This window comes from Panulirus ornatus, chromosome 63, assembly GCF_036320965.1.
Source record: "Panulirus ornatus isolate Po-2019 chromosome 63, ASM3632096v1, whole genome shotgun sequence".
Lineage (NCBI taxonomy): Eukaryota > Metazoa > Arthropoda > Malacostraca > Decapoda > Palinuridae > Panulirus > Panulirus ornatus.
In genome coordinates this window covers 25,680,161-25,696,912 of record NC_092286.1, presented here as the reverse complement: position 1 = coordinate 25,696,912, position 16,752 = coordinate 25,680,161, and the positions used below count along the sequence as shown (strand labels likewise).

Below are 16,752 nucleotides of genomic sequence, written 5' to 3'. Positions count from 1 at the left end.
GCATACCAGACCACTGATTGTATGCATGTCCATATGTACTCAAAAAATAAACTATGGTAGCAAAATGCCAAAAATCTTATCAGGTACACAGAATTAAACTCACCTATTTTAAGCAGACTTGGTTCTACAAAGGCTATTATCACATTATAATGGCTCTAGTGCAATATAGTTTGTTAATGACCAGGACATTTTGTTTGTGATACATCTATGATACATCTACCCTAGTTAATCCAGTCTTGTTGAAAGGGAGGCAAATTCCTAAACTTGATATATTTTGGTTAGCTAACTGCAAGACATGTCATTTACCATACAGCATAGATGCCTTATTCTTACATAGTTTTGGTATATGACCAGTATTATGTGCCATATTAATATAATTAATATAATTAGGGAGCTGTGGTTTCGGTGCATTATTACATGACAGCTAGAGACTGAGTGTGAACGAATGGGGCCTTTGTTATCTTTTCCTAGCGCTACCTCGCACACTTGAGGGGGAAGGGGGTTGTTATTCCATGTGTGGCGGGGTGGCGATGGGAACAAATAAAGGCAGACAGTATGAATTATGTACATGTGTATATATGTATGTGTCTGTGTGTGTATATATATGTGTACATTGAGATGTTTTTTTGTTTTTTTTTCTTTTTTTTTTTGCCGGTCTCCCGCGTTTGCGAGGTAGCGCAAGGAAACAGACGAAAGATTGAGATGTATAGGTATGTATATTTGCGTGTGTGGACGTGTATGTGTATACATGTGTATGTGGGCGGGTTGGGCCATTCTTTCGTCTGTTTCCTTGCGCTACCTTGCTAACGCGGGAGACAGCGACAAAGCAAAATAACATAAAAATAAATAAATAAATAAATTAATATAATTAGATGTCCATACATTATTTGTTTGGTAGTTGTTTAAACTGTGTCCCACAAAAAGTAAATGAGGTTGCTTTGAGTTGCGTATATGTATGTATTATCCCTGGGGATAGGGAGAAAGAATGCTTCCCACATATTTCCTGCGTGTTGTAGGAGATAACTAAAATGGAAGGGAGCAGGGGCTGGAATTCCTCCCCTCACATTTTTAATTTTCCAAAAGAAGGGGGCCAAGTGAAGATATTCCCTCTAAGGCTCAGTCCTCTGTTCTTAATGCTACTTTGCTAACATGGGAAAAGGCGAATATGTACGAAAAAATATATGTGTGTGTGTGTGTGTGTATATGAGTGGATGGGTTGTTCCTCGTGTGTTTCCTGGCTCTATGATATTATTGACGAGCCACAGAGGATGTATATGATCCCAATGTTCAGTTTGCATAGTTCGTGGTAGCTTTACTTTTTATTATAGATCTCATAGTTTGATAACTCGGTGATACTTCACTCTTAGCTCTCTACTGGCAGTTTTTTGATATTTTGATTTTTGTTTCTTGTTTTTATTCCAATATGCATTATGATAGGAGAGGACCATTGTGACTTCTGGAGAGATAGAGATTGTATGGTCTGGTTGTTAGAAGTTGGTAGGCAGCTAACAATCAGGGAGATATATTACTAGTACTACCTGCCTGGGCATCGGGAGGGTTAGTGACATCTGCATAGTGAGCCAGCACTTTACTGGTTATGAAGTTGCACTCCTCTGACCCAGGTAGCTGTCTTTTCTTTCTGCCTCACTAACATGTGGACTACAGGCATTCTGTCTACAAACACACAATCTCTCCTGGTCATGTGTGACATTTGACAACTCTTGCACCTTTCTCTTGACCTCCTGCCTCTTTCTTTTATACATCTCCCAGTCATTTGCATTATTTCCCTGCAAAAATCATCCAAATGCCTCTCTCTTCTCTTTCACTAGTAATCTTACTTCTTCATCCCACCACTCACTACCTTTTCTAATCTGCCCACCTCCCACGCTTCTCATGCCACAAGCATCTTTTGCATAAGCTATCACTGCTTCCCTAAACACATCCCATTTCTCCCCCACTCCCCTTACGTCCTTTGTTCTCACCTTTTTCCATTCTGTACTCAGTCTCTTTTGGTACTTCCTCACACAAGTCTCCTTCCCAAGCTCACTTACTCTCACCTTTCTCTTCACCCCAGCATTCTCTCTTCTTTTCTGAAAACCTCTACAAATCTTCACCTTCGCCTCCACAAGGCAGCTAGTTTGGATGGTATTGCAGTGGAATTTATTAAAAAAGGGGGTGACTGTATTGTTGACTGGTTGGTAAGGTTATTTAATGTATATATGACTCAGTGAGGTGCCTGAGGACTGGCGGAATTCATGCATATTGCCATTGTACAGAGGCAAATGGGATAAGAGTGAGTGCTCAAATTACAGAGGTATAAGTTTGTTGAGTATTCCTGGGAAATTATATGGAAGGGTATTGATTGAGAGGGTGAAAGCATGTACAGAGCATCAGACTGGGGAAGAGCAGTGTGGTTTCAGAAGTGGTAGAGGATGTGTGGATCAGGTGTTTGCTTTGAAGAATGTATGTGAGAAATACTTAGAAAAGCAAATGGATTTGTATGTAGCATTTATGGATCTGGAGAAGGCATATAACAGAGTTGATAGAGATGCTCTATGGAAGGTATTAAGAATATATGGTGTGGGAGGTAAGTTGTTAGAAGCAGTGAAAAGTTTTTATTGAGGATGTAAGGCATGTGTACATGTAGGAAGAGAGGAAAGTGATTGGTTCTCAGTGAATGTTGGTTTGTGGCAGGGGTGCATGATGTCTCCATGGCTGTTTAATTTGTTTATGGATGGGGTTGTTAGGGAGGTGAATGCAAGAGTTTTGGAAAGAGAGGCAAGTATGCAGTCTGTTGTGGATGAGAGAGCTTGGGAGGTGAGTCAGTTGTTGTTCGCTGATGATACAGCACTGGTGACTGATTCATGTGAGAAACTGCAGAAGCTGGTGACTGAGTTTGGTAAAGTGTGTGAAAGAAGAAAGCTGAGAGTAAATGTGAATAAGAGCAAGGTTATTAGGTACAGTAGGGTTGAGGGACAGGTCAATTGGGAGGTAAGTTTGAATGGAGAAAAACTGTAGGAAATTAAGTTTTAGATATCTGGGAGTGGATTTGGTAGCGGATGGAACCATGGAAGCGGAAGTAAATCATAGGTTGGGGAGGGGGCGAACGTTCTGGGAGCGTTGAAGAATGTGTGGAAGTCGAGAACGTTATCTTGGAAAGGAAAAATGGGTATGTTTGAAGGAATAGTGGTTCCAACAATGATATATGGTTGCGAGGCGTAGGCTATAGCTAGAGTTGTGCAGAGGAGAGTGGATGTGCTGGAAATGAGATGTTTGAGGACAATATGTGGTGTGAGGTGGTTTGATCGAGTAAGTAATGAAAGGGTAAGAGAGATGTGTGGTAGTAAAAAGAGTGTGGTTGAGAGAGCAGAAGAGGGTGTTTTGAAATGGTTTGGTCACATAGAGAGAATGAGTGAGGAAAGATTGACCAAGAGGATATATGTGTCAGAGATGGAGGGAGCGAGAAGTGGGAGACCAAATTGGAGGTGGAAAGATGGAATGAAAAAGATTTTGAGTGATCGGAGCCTGAACATGCAGGAGGGTGAAAGGTGTGCAAGGAATAGATTGAATTGGAACGATGTGGTATACCGGGGTCGACATCCTGTCAATGGAGTGAACCAGGGCATGTGAAGTGTCTGGGATAAACCATGGAAAGGTCTGTGGGGCCTGGATGTGGAAAGGGAGCTGAGGTTTCGATGCATTATACATGACAGCTAAAGACCGAGTGTGAACAAATGTGGCCTTTGTTGTCTTTTCCTAGCGCTACCTCGCACACATATGGGGGGAGGGGGTTCTTATTTCATGTGTGGCGGGGTGGCGACGGGAATGAATAAGGGCAGACTATGAATTATGTACATGTGTATATATGTATATGTCTGTGTGTGTATATATATGTATACGTTGAGATGTAGAGGTATGTATATGTGCGTGTGTGGACGTTTATGTATATATATGTGGATGTGGGTGGGTTGGGCCATTCTTTCGTATTTTTCCGTGCGCTACCTCGCTAACACGGGAGACAGCGACAAAGTATAATAAATATAATAAATAAAAAAGATGTTTTGGAAGGAGGTAAATAAAGTGCGTAAGACAAGAGATTATTATAAAAGGGGGTGACTGTGTTATTGACTGGTTGGTAAGGATATTCAGTGTATATATGGTTCATGGTGAAGTGCCTAAGGATTGGTGGAATGCATGCATGGCACCATTGTACAAAGGCAAAGGAGATAAAGGTGAGTGTTCAAATTACAGAGGTATAAGTTTGTTGAGTGTTGCTGGGAAATTATACGGGAGAGTATTGATTGAGAGGGTAAAGACATGTACAGAGCATCAGACTGGGGAAGAGCAGTGTGGTTTCAGAAGTGGGAGAGGATGTGTGGATCGGGTGTTTGCTTTGAAGAATGTATGTGAGAAATACTTGGAAAAACAGATGGATTTGTATGTAGCATTTAAGGATCTAGAGAAGGCAAATGATAGGGTTGAAAAAGATGCTTTGTGGAAGGTATTAAGAGTATATGGTGTGGGAGGTAAGTTGGTAGAAGCAGTGAAAAGTTTTTATCGAGGATGTAAGGCATGTGTATGAGTAGGAAGAGAGGGAAGTGATTGGTTCTCAGTGAATGTAGGTTTGCGGCAGGGGTGTGTGATGTCTCCATGGCTGTTTAGTTTGTTTATGGATGAGGTTGTTAGGGAGGTGAATGCAAGAGTTTTGGAGAGAGGGGTATGTATGCAGTCTGTTGTGGATGATAGGGCTTGGGAAGTGAGTCAGTTGTTGTTCGCTGATGATACAGTGCTGGTGGCTGATTCAGGTGAGAAACTGCAGAAGTTGGTGACTGAATTTGGTAAAGTGTGTGAAAGAAGAAAGCTGAGAGTAAATGTGAATAATAGCAAGGTTATTAGGTTCAGTAGAGTTGAGGGACAAGTTGGTTGGGAGGTAAATCTGAATTGAGAAAAACTGGAGGAAGCGAAGTGTTTTAGATACCTGGGAGTGGATTTGGCAACGGAGGGAACTATGGAAGTGGAAGTGAGTCACAAGGTAGGGGCAAAGGTTCTGGGAGTGTTGAAGAATATATGGAAGGTGAGAACATTATCTCGGAGAGCAAAAATGGGTATGTTTGAAGGAATAGTGGTCCCAACAATGTTATATGGTTACGAGGCTTGGGCTATAGATAGAGTTGTGCGGAGAAGGGTGGATGTGTTGGAAATGAGATGTTTGAGGACAGTATGTGGAGTGACGTGGTTTGATCGAATAAGTAAGAAAGGGTGAGAGAGATTTGAGGTAATGAAAAGAGTGTGGTTGAGAGAGCAGAAGAGGGTGTATTGAAATGGTTTGGTCGCATGGAGAGAATGAGTAGGGAAAGATTGACATAGAGGATTTATGTTTCAGAAGTGGAGGGAACGAGAAGTGGGAGAGCAAATTGGAGGTGGAAGGATGGAGTGAAAAAGATTTTGAGTGATCGTGGCCTGAACATACAGGAATGTGAAATGTGTGTAAGGAATAGAGTGAATTGGAACAATGTGGTATACCGGGGTGGACCTGCTGTCAATGGATTAAACTAGGGCATGTGAAGCATCTGGGGTAAACCATGGAAAGTTTTGTGTGGCCTAGATGTGGAAAGGGAGATGTGGTTTTGGTGCGTTACACATGACAGCTAGAGACTGAGTGTGAATGAATGTGGTTTTTGTTTGTGTTTTCCTAGCACTACCTTGCATGCACACAGGAGGAAGGGACTGGTGCTGTTTCATGTGTGGCAGGGTGGCAACAGGAATGGATGAAGGCAGCAAGTATGAATATGTACATGTTTATATATGTATATGTCTTTTTATATGTAGGCATGTATACGTTGAAATGTATAGGTATGTATATGTGTCTGTGTTGGCGTTTATGTATATTCATGTGTATGTGGGTGGGTTGAGCCATTCTTTCATCTGTTTCATTTTGCTACCTCACTAATGCGGGAGACAGCGACTAAGAATAATAATGAAATAATTAAAGGATGCACACATACACACATTTGAATTGTGTGTATGTGTATATGTCTGTGTGTATATATATGTATACGTTGAGATGTATAGGTATGTATATTTGTGTGTGTGGACGTGTATCTATTTACATGTGTATGTAGGTGGGTTGGGCCATTCTTTCGTCTGTTTCCTTGCGCTACCTTGCTAACACAGGAGACAGCGACAAAGCAAAATGAATGATAGATAAATAAATAATAAGATGTTTTGGAAGGAGGTGATTAAAGTGCGTAAGACTAGATAACAAATGGGAACATTGGTGAAGGGGGCTAATGGGGAGGGATTAACAAGTAGTGATGAAGTGAGATGGAGATGGATTGATTATTTTTAATGTTTGTTGAGTGTGTTTGATGATAGAGTAGTAGAAAAAGGATGTTTTGATCGGGGTGGCATGCGAAGTGAGAGGGTCTGGGAGATTGTTTGGTAAACAGAGAAAAGGTAGTAAAAGCTTTGTTGAAGATGAAAGCTGGCAAGGCGGTGGGTTTGGATGGTATTGCAGTGGAATTTATTAAATAAGGGGGTGACTGTGTCGTTGATTGGTTGGTAAGGATATTCAGTGTATATATGGATCATAGCGAAGTGCCTAAGCATTGGTGGAATGCATGCATAGTCCCATTGTACAAAGCTAAGGGGATAAAGGTGTGTTCAAATTACAGAGGCATAAATTTATTGAGTATTCCCAGAAAGTTATTTGGGTAGGTATTGATTGAGAGGGTGAAGGCATGTACAGAGCATAATATTGGGGAAGAACAGTTTGGTTTCAGATGTGATAGAGGATGTGTGGATCAGGTGTTTGCTTTGCAGAATGCATGTGAGAGATACATAGAAAAACAAATGGATTTGTATGTAGCATTTATGGATCTGGAGAACGTGTATGATAGTGTTGATAGAGATTGTTTGTGGAAGGTATTAAGAGTATATGGTGTGGGAGGTAAGTTGCTAGAAGCAGTGAAAAGATTTATCAAAGATGTAATGCATGTGTACAAGTAGGAAGAGAAGAAAGTGATTGGTTCTCAGTGAATGTCGGTTTGCGGTAGGGATGCATGATGTCTCTATGGTTGTTTAATTTATTTATGGATGGGGCTGTTAGGGAGGTGAATGCAAGAGTTTTGGAGAGAGGGGCAAGTATGCAGTCTGTTGAGGATGAGAGGACTTGGGAAGTGAGTTAGTTGTTGTTTGCTGATGATACAGCGCTGGTGACTGATTCGTGTGAGAAACTGCAGAAGCTGTTGACTGAGTTTGGTAAAGTGTGTGAAAGAAAGAAGCTGAGAGTAAATGTGAATAAGAGCAAGGTTATTAGGTTCAGTAGGGTTAAGGGACAAGTTAATTGGGAGGTAAGTTTGAATGGAGAAAAACTGGAGGAAGTGAAGTGTTTTAGATATCTGGAATTGGATTTAACAGTGGATAGTACCATGGAAGCAGAATTGTGTCACAAGGTGGAGGAGGGGGCAAGGTTCTGGGAGCGTTGAAGAATGTGTGGAAGGCTAGAACGTTATCTCGGAGAGCATAAATGGGTATTTTTGAAGGAATAGTGGTTCCAACAATGTTATATGGTTGCAAGGCATGGGCTATAGATAGGTTGTGTCGAGGAGGGTGGATGTGTTGGAAATGAAATGCTTTAGGACAATATGAGGTGTGAGGTGATTTGATCGAGTAAGTAACGAAAGGATGAGAGAGATGTGTGGTAATAAAAAGAGTGTGGTTGAGAGAGCAGAAGAGGGTTTGTTGAAATTGTTTGGTCACATGGTGAGAATGAGTGGGGAAAGATTGACATAGAGGATTTATGTTTCAGAAGTGGAGGGAACAAGAAGTGGGAGAGCAAATTGGAGGTGGAAGGATAGAGTGAAAAAGATTTTGAACAATTGGGGCCTGAACATACAGGAGAGTGAAAGGCGTGCAAGGAATAGAGTGAATTAGAACGATGTGGTATACCCGGGTGGACATGCTGTCAGTGGATTGAACCAGGGCATGTAAAGCATTTGGGGTGAGCCATGGAAAGTTTTGTGGGGCAAGGATGTGGAAAGGGAGCTGTGGTTTTGATGCATTACACATGACAGCTAGAGACTGAGTGTGAACGAATATAGCCTTTTTTGTCTTTTCCTAGCGCCACTTTTTGCAGGTGGGTGTGTGTGTGGCAAGATGGCGATGGGAATGCATGAAGGCAGCATGTATGAATATGTACATTTGTATGTATGTTATTTCTGTGTATGTATATGTTGCAATGTAAAGGTATGTGTATGTGCCTGTGTGGGCTTTTATGTATATACATGTGTATATGGGTGGGTTGGGCCATTCCTTGTCTGTTTCCTTGCATTACCTTGCTAATGTGGGAGACAGCAATTTTGTATAATGATAATAATAATTTGTATGTATATGTGTATATTGAGTGGATGGGCCATTTCTTTGTCTGTTTCCTGGTGCTTCCTCGCTGACACAGGGAACAGCAATCAAGTGTGATATTAACAAAATAATAAGGAAAGTATTGGTGTTTGTAAGGAAACGGAGTGAAATTATAAGTTTTGTAAAACCATATAGAGTGAAAAAAGAAAGTGTACTAGATTTTGCTTTGGATATGGGGGGAAAAGACTGGAAGAAATGTGGGAATTTAAGTATCAGGGAGCTGTCTTGGATAAATGTAGTGATATGGAAGGAGAGATAAGGAGGAGAGCAGTACAGGGTAGAAGAGTCATTGGGTCCCTTAATAGAATAATGAAGAGTAGAGGTGTAAGTATGGAAGTGAGGAGAGGGTAAGGGACAGCATATCCCTCCCAACCCTGACCTATGCAGCTGTAACATGGAATGAGGCACAGTGGTCAAGTATCCAGACTGTGGAAATGAGCTGTTTAAGAAGAACATGTGGCATATCTAGATGGAATGAAGAAAGAAATGAAAGGGTGTATTAGAGATGTGGTATGGCAAAGAATGCAAAGGAAATTAATTGTGGAATGGTAAAATGGGTGAGACATAATACTTTGAGGTGGTTTGGGCATGTTGAAGGAATGCAAGACTGGGAGTTTACAAGGAGAGTGTATGATAGTACAATTCAAGGGGTTGATGTGAGTGGAATACCACCTGCAACATAGAGAAATAAGGTGGAGAAATACTAGAGGGAGAGAAATAGTGGAAGGATGCGTGGAATGGTGTATGTGAGGAAGTCGTGTAAGGACAGGGATAAGTGAAAACTCTTTTGCCATGACCATCCCTTGTTGGGTGTTCCTGAAGGGAATGAGTGTCAGAGATATAGATAGATAGTCATTAATAATATTAGGTAGGAGGCTCTGCAAACACAGCACTAGAGTTGCCCTTTAAGGGTGAGACACTGTAGGCTAAGAAGCAGCACAGGACTTCTTAGTTATGGAGACTCTCTCACTGTAGCCATCCCTTTGAGGGAGTTTCAGTTGGAACAGATATCAGAGATGTAGATATATAGAATTTTTTCTAAGGCTTTGTTTTGAGAAATAATTAGAGAGAGCATAGATCATGTGACATTCATGGATGTGGAGAAAGCAAGTAGTAGGATTGACAGAAAGGTCTTGTAGTGGTCAATATTGCTAACTGAGATGCATGCAAGGGCCAGCCTGGGAATGGGTGGGCTTGAGTCTGAATCCTCATCTTGGAAGTGGGCCTATAGTTCACTTAGCTTCGATAATTCGATAAAATGTGTGAAAGAAGAAAGCTGAGAGTAAATGTGAATAAGAACAAGGTTGTTAGGTTCTATAGGGTTGAGGGACAAGTTAAGTGGGAGGTGAGTTTGCATGGAGAAAAACTGGAGGAAGTGAAGTGTTTTAGATATCTGGGAGTGGATTTAGCAGTGGATGGAACCATGGAAGCAGAAGTGAGTAACAGGTTGGGGGAGGGGGCGAAGGTTCTGGGAGCGTTGAATAATGTGTGGAAGGCGAGAACGTTATCTCGGAGGAGAAATGGGTATGTTTGAAGGAATAATGGTTCCAACAATATTATGGTTGTAAGGCATGGGCTATAGATAGGGCTGTGCAGAGGAGGGCGGATGCATTGGAAATGAAATATTTGAAGACATTATGTGGTGTGACGTGGTTTGATCGAGTAAGTAATGAAAGGGTAAGAGAGGTGTGTGGTAATAAAAAGAGTGTGGTTGAGAGAGCAGAAGAGGTTGTATTGAAATGGTTTCGGTCATTTGGAGAGAATGAGTGAGGAAAGATTGACAAAGGGGATATATGTGTCAGAGGTGGAGGGAACGAGGAGAAGCAGGAAACCAAATTGGAGGTGGAAGGGTGGAGTGAAAAAGATTTTGAGTGATCGAGGCCTCAACATTCAGGAGGGTGAAAGGCGTGCAAGGAATAGAGTGAATTGGAACAATGTGGTTTTCCGGGGTCAGTGTGCTTTCAATGGATTGGACCAGGGCATGTGAAGCATCAGGGGTAAACCATGGAAAATTTTGTGGGACCTGGATTTGGAAAGGGAGCTATGGTTTTGGTGCATTACACATGACAGCTAGAGACTGTGTGTGAATGAATGTGGCTTTTGTTGTCTTTTCCTAGTGCTACCTTGCACGCACGTTGGGGGAGGGGGGGGTGCTGTTTCATGTGTGGCTGGGTGGTGACGAGAATAGATTAAGGCAGCAAGTATGAATATGTGCATGTGTATATTATATATGTATATGTCTTTGTATATGTAGGTATGTATACATTGAAATGTATAGGTATGTATATGTGCATGTGTGGGTGTTTATGTATATACATGTGCATGTTGGTGGGTTAGGCTATTCTTTTGTCTTTTTCCTTGCAATATCTTGCTAACGCAGGAGACAGTGACCAAGTATGATAAAATGAATTAAGAAACAAACTGGAATTTCCAGCCTCCTGCTCCCTTCCCTTTTAGTCACCTTTTTCGACAGGCAGGGAATATGTGGGGATAGGGGAGAAAGAATACTTCCCTCTTATTCCCTGTGTGTTGTAGAAGGCAGCTAAAAGTGGTGTGAGCAAAGGGCTGGAAATCCTCCCCTCCAGTTTTTACTTTTCCAAGAGAAAGAACAGCAAAGGGGGCTAAGTGAGGATTTTCCTTCAAAGGCTCGGTTCTCAGTTCTTGGTGCTACCTCGCAAAAGTGGGAAATGGCAAATATGTGTGATAAAAAAGAATGCTTCCAACGTATTCCCATGTATCGTAGAATGCGAGTAAAGGGGGTGGCAGCGGGTTCTGGAATTCCCTGTCCTTGTATTTAAATTCCTAAAAAGGGAAACAGAACGAGGAGTCAAGTGGGGAGTGCTCATCCTCCTTGAAGGCTCAGATTAAGGTGCCTGAATGTGTGTGGATGTAACCAAGATGAGAAGAAAGGAGAGATAGGTAGTATGTTTCCATAAGGAAAGCATCCTGAATGTTCTGGCTCTGAGTGAAACAAAGCTCAAGGGTAAAGGGGAAGAGTGGTTTGGGAAAGTCTTGGGAATAAAGTTGGTGAGAGGTCAAGAGCTAAGGAAGAGTAGCACTACTCCTGAAGCAGGAGTTCTAGGTGTATGTGATGAGTGTAAGAAAGAAAATTCTAGATTGATTTGGGTAGAACTGAAAGTGGATGGAGAGAGATGGGTGAATATTGGTGCCTGTGCACATGGTCATGAGAAGAAAGATCATGAGAGGCAAGTGTTTTGGGAGCAGCTGAGTGAGTGTGTTAGCAGCTTTGATGCACGTGACCAGTGTATAATGATGGGTGATTTAAATGCGGTGAGTAATGTAGTAGTTGAGGGTATAATTGGTGTGAATAGGGTGTTCAGTGTTATAGGTGGAAATGGTGAAGAGCTTGTGGATTTGTGTGCTGAAAAAGGACTGGTGATTGGGAATACATGGTTTAAAATGAGAGATATACATATGTATATGTATGCGAGTAGGAGAGGTGGTTAAAGGGCACTATTGGATTACTTGTTAATTGAGAGATGTATGAGAGACTTTTGGTTGTTAATGTGCTGAGAGGGGCAGCTGGAGGGATGTCTGATCACTATCTTGTGGAGGCAAAAGTGAAGATTTGTAGAGGTTTAAAAAAAAAAAAGAGAGAGAATGTTGGGGAGAAGAGAGTGGTGAGAGTAAGTGAGCTCAGAAAGTAGACTTGTGTGAGGAAGTACCAGGAGAGATTGAGTGTAGAATGGCAAAAGGTGAGAGCAAATGGCATAAGGGGAATGGGTGAGCAATGGGTTGTATTTAGGGAAGCAGTGATGGCTTGCGCAAAAGATGCATGTGGCATGATAAAGGTGGGAGGTGGGCAGATTAGAAAGGGTACTGAGTGGTGGGATGAAAAAGTAAGGTTGTTAGTGAAAGGGAAAAAAGAGGTGTTTGGATGATACTTGCAGGGAAGCAGTGCAAATGGCTGGGAGATGTATAAAAGATATTGGCAGGAGGTCAAGATAAAGGTGTGAGAGGGCAGTTGACAGTTGGTGTGAGAGAGTATCATTAGATTTTAGGGAGAATAAGATGTTTTGGAATGAGGTAAATAAAGTGTGTAAGACGAGACAACAAATGGGAACATCAGTGAAGGGGGCAACTGGGGAAGTGATAACAGGTAGTGATGAAGTGAGAAGGAGATGGAGTGAGTATTTTGAAGGTTTGTTGTTTGTTTGATGATACAAGGGCAGATATAGGGTGTTTTAGTTGGGATGGTGTATGAAGTGAGAGGGTCAGTGGAATGGTTTGGTAAACAGAGAAGAGGTAGTGAAAGCTTTGTGGAAGATGAAATCCAGCAAGGTGGTGGGTTTGGATGGTATTGCATTGGAATTCATTAAAAAAGGGGTAACTGTTGTTGATTGGTTGGTAAGGATAGTTAGTGTATGTATGGATCATGGTGAAGTGCCTGAGGATTGGCGGAATGCATACATAGTGCCCTTGTACAAAGGCAAAGAGGATGAAGTTGAGTCTTCAAACTACAGGGGCATAAGTTTGTTGAGTATTCCTGGGAAATTAAATGGGAGGGTATTTTTTGAGAGGGTAAAAGCATGTACAGAGCATCAGATTGGGGAATAGCAGTGTGGTTTCAGAAGTGGTAGAGGATGTGTGGATCAGGTGTTTGTGTGAAGAATGTATATGAGAAATACTTAGAAAAACAGATGTATTTGTATGTAGCATTTATGGATCTGGAGAAGGCATATGATAGGGTTGATAGAGATGCTTTGTGGAAGGTTTTTAAGAGTATATGGGGTGGGAGGTAAGTTGCTAGAAGCAGTGAAAAGTTTTTATCAAGGATGTAAGGCATATGTACGAGTAGGAAGAGAGGAGAGTGATTGGTTCCCAGTGAATGTAGGTTTGCGGCAGGGGTGTGTGCTGTCCCCATGGTTGTTTAATTTGTTTATGGATGGGGTGGTTAGGGAGGTAAATGCAAGAGTTTTGGAGAGAGGGGCAAGTATGCAGTCTGTTGTGGATGAGAGGGCTTGCAAAGTGAGTCAGTTGTTGTTCACCATTGATACTGCTCTAGTGGCTGATTTGTGTGAAAAACTGCAGAGATTGCCGACTGAGTTTGGAAAAGTGTGTGAAAGGATAAAGTTGAGAGTAATTGTGAGTTATTAGGTTCAGTAGGGTAGAGGGACAAGTTAATTCAAATGTAAGTTAGAGTGGAAAAAAACTGTAGGAAGTGAAGTGTTTTAGATATCTGGGAATGGACTTAGCAGTGGATGTACCATGGAAGCGTAAGTAAGTCACAGGGTCACAGGGTGGGGGAGGGAGTAAAGGTTCTGGGAGCAGTGAAAAATGTGTGGAAGGAGAGAACGTAATCTTGGAGAGCAAAAATGGGCATGTTTGAAGGAATAGTAGTTCCAGCAATGTTATATGGTTGCAAGGCATGGGCCATAGATAGGGTTGTGCGAAGGAGGGTGGATGTGTTGGAAATGAAATATTTGAGGAGAGTATGTGGTGTGAGGTGGTTTGATCGAGTAAATAATGAAATGGTAAGAGAGATATGCGGAAGTAAATACAGTGTGGTAGAGTGTGTGAAAGAGGATATGTTGAAATGGTTTGGACATGTGGGGAGAATGAGTGAGGAAAGATTGACAATGGGGATATATGTGTCAAAGGTGAAGGGAATAAGAAGAAGTGGGAGACCAAATTGGAGGTGGAAGGATGGAGTGAAAAAGATTTTGAGTGATCAGGGCCTGAACATGCAGAAGGGTGAGAGGCGTGCAAGGAATAGTGAATTGGAACAATGTGGTATACTGGGGTCAACGTGCTGTCAGTGGATTTAACCAGGACATGAGAAGCATCTGGGTTAAACCATGGTAAGTCTCAGAGAAATTATAATAATTTATCACATCTGGTTGAATTTATGCTATGGCAGGTAATGAGGGGATTTGGCATTTTAAGCCCATGCTGGTAATATTTTGTTGGTTGAACCCAGCTCTCCTTATTTGGGAACTATAAGGCAAGGTTAGAAGCCACCCTAAGAACAATAAAGTATGTTTTACAACAAGGCATTGAAGACACTGTTTTGTCTGTAAGAGAAAAAAGTGCAAGCAAACTGACTAGTTTAAATTCAATGTGATATTACTTTTGCATACAATTTATGAAAGTTTTTGTAGGTGATGGCTTCTTTGCATGGTAGAATATTTATATGCCTTTTATATTATATGCATTTTCCTTAGCATCATAAAGTAGAAGCTAAAATTTGGACTCCTTGAATGCTTAAGATTAAGCACAGAGGAATGAGTTGAGGCCCTTACACTGATAAATTTTCATAGGAACTAATACTTGCTTACTCTTATTTTCATTTTAGAAATATTATTATGTTGGAAATTTTAAGCTTTGTGTGTAAATATACTGTTTCAGGGTTAATGTTTTTCTCATATCTTCTTGATTTTTGCAGACCCGGTTATCTGTATGGAAAAAGTGGAGTGAGCTGGCAAAGGGACCAGATGGACGCCTTTCTGGTTCTGTATGTGGGCAAGACCCAAAGTAAGAATATGTCTTTGTTAATTCTTTCACTCCTCATCTCTATCTCTCTCTCTCTCTCTCTCTCTCTCTCTCTCTCTCTCTCTCTCTCTCTCTCTCTCTCTCTCTCTCTCTCTCTCACTCGCTTTCTTTTTCTCCTTATCTTGTTTGGTGTGAGGACTCCTTTGAAAGAAACAGATTTTGTGAATTACAAATCATTATCATATCAAAAGGAGGCTGTAAGGAGTTGCTATAATCCTGTATAAGAGGGAAAAGCAATGAAATGACCCATTATAATAAGACTATATAAAAGAAATATGAACAGCAGTGTTGATGGATATAGAATATATTCAAGAATAGAAATATTTCATTTAAGATAGTAAAATCCCTTGAGAAAGTAGTTTAAGGAAATTGCAAGTGTAAAAGTTTTGAAAATACAAAGTTCAAAGATTGACCATAAAGAAAATATCAATTTATACATAAAGTAAAACATGGTGACTAGGAGGTAAGACAGTGCCATTAGAAGTAAACAGAACAGATGAGAAATCTGTAATCAAAGGTACCATGGACTATCCATTAAAGACAGTTGTAATTACAATTGAGAATAGTTTGTTGTTAGTGTGGGGAACTGATGTTTATCCCACATCCCCAGGGATATATTTTGAATAATACTTTGTTGTGGAATTTTCAGTTAAACAAGCTGAAATTTTTGAGCTGGAGAGAATTCAGAATTGATGAAAAAGTAAAACTGAGTGAATGGAACTCATAAACTGTCATGAAAATTCAAGACATAGAAAGGAGAGATGATTTATGCATTGCAACATATAGAAAGAATGAAAGAAAGCATCACAGATTGTAAAACATCACAAATTGGAAGAATTTCCTAGAATGTATAGCTCCAAATAAAGGTATTCAAAAGTCCAGCAAAAAAGGAAAAACTCTTCAGTTATTTGATAAACAAGGTAGAAGTATACAAGAAGTACTATAAACTTTTTAAGGAAGTCTGGACAGATAGTTTAAACCAGTTCCTGTTGAACCCAGAATTGTGCAGTGTGTGTTGCTGTAGGAAAAAGCTATTGCTAAACAAATAAGATTGCTGTTGAACATTGCACACTATCCTTGCCTTAGGCAAAATTTTGCCATCGTAACTTAGTACTTGAGCAGTTTTGATTTTAACACCCACTAGGAATAAAGTGAACAAGTGTATATGGATATAGAAATAAGACTGCAAAAGCAAGAAATAAGATGGATTTTAGTGAATGTAGACATACAAGCACATGAATGAGCTTGTGACCAGAGCAAGAGAGTAGGCAAGACAAGCCAAGACGATGAACCTAAGAAACAGAAAGACGTGGAAATATTAATAAAAGTTTGGAAAGTGAAACAGACTATGAAGTACATCAAAACCCAATTTGGCCAAGATATGATGACAGTTTTTCTAGTAAAAATTGATATTAGGGTTTGTAAGAAAATTGTTAATGATAAAACCAGTGTGGTTTCAGAAGTGGTAGAGGATGTGTGGATCAGGTGTTTGCTTTGAAGAATGTATGTGAGAAATACTTAGAAAAGCAAATGGATTTGTATGTAGCATTTATGGATCTGGAGAAGGCATATGATAGAGTTGATAGAGATGCTCTGTGGAAGGTATTAAGAATATATGGTGTGGGAGGAAAGTTGTTAGAAGCAGTGAAAAGTTTTTATCGAGGATGTAAGGCATGTGTACGTGTAGGAAGAGAGGAAAGTGATTGGTTCTCAGTGAATGTAGGTTTGCGGCAGGGGTGTGTGATGTCTCCATGGTTGTTTAATTTGTTTATGGATGGGGTTGTTAGGGAGGTGAATGCAAGAGTTTTGGAAAGAGGGGCA

General features: G+C 40.8%; 1 protein-coding gene across 2 annotated transcripts in view; it reads left to right on the top strand.

Moving 5' to 3' along the window:
- rho-5 (rhomboid-5) overlaps positions 1-16,752 on the top strand; it is a 120,030-nt gene that overhangs the window by 58,292 nt on the left and 44,986 nt on the right. For both annotated transcript variants that reach the window (XM_071656861.1, XM_071656862.1), the window contains one exon: positions 14,825-14,913. In XM_071656861.1, coding sequence (XP_071512962.1) covers positions 14,825-14,913 — 89 coding nt within the window. The remainder of the gene's footprint in view (positions 1-14,824; positions 14,914-16,752) is intronic.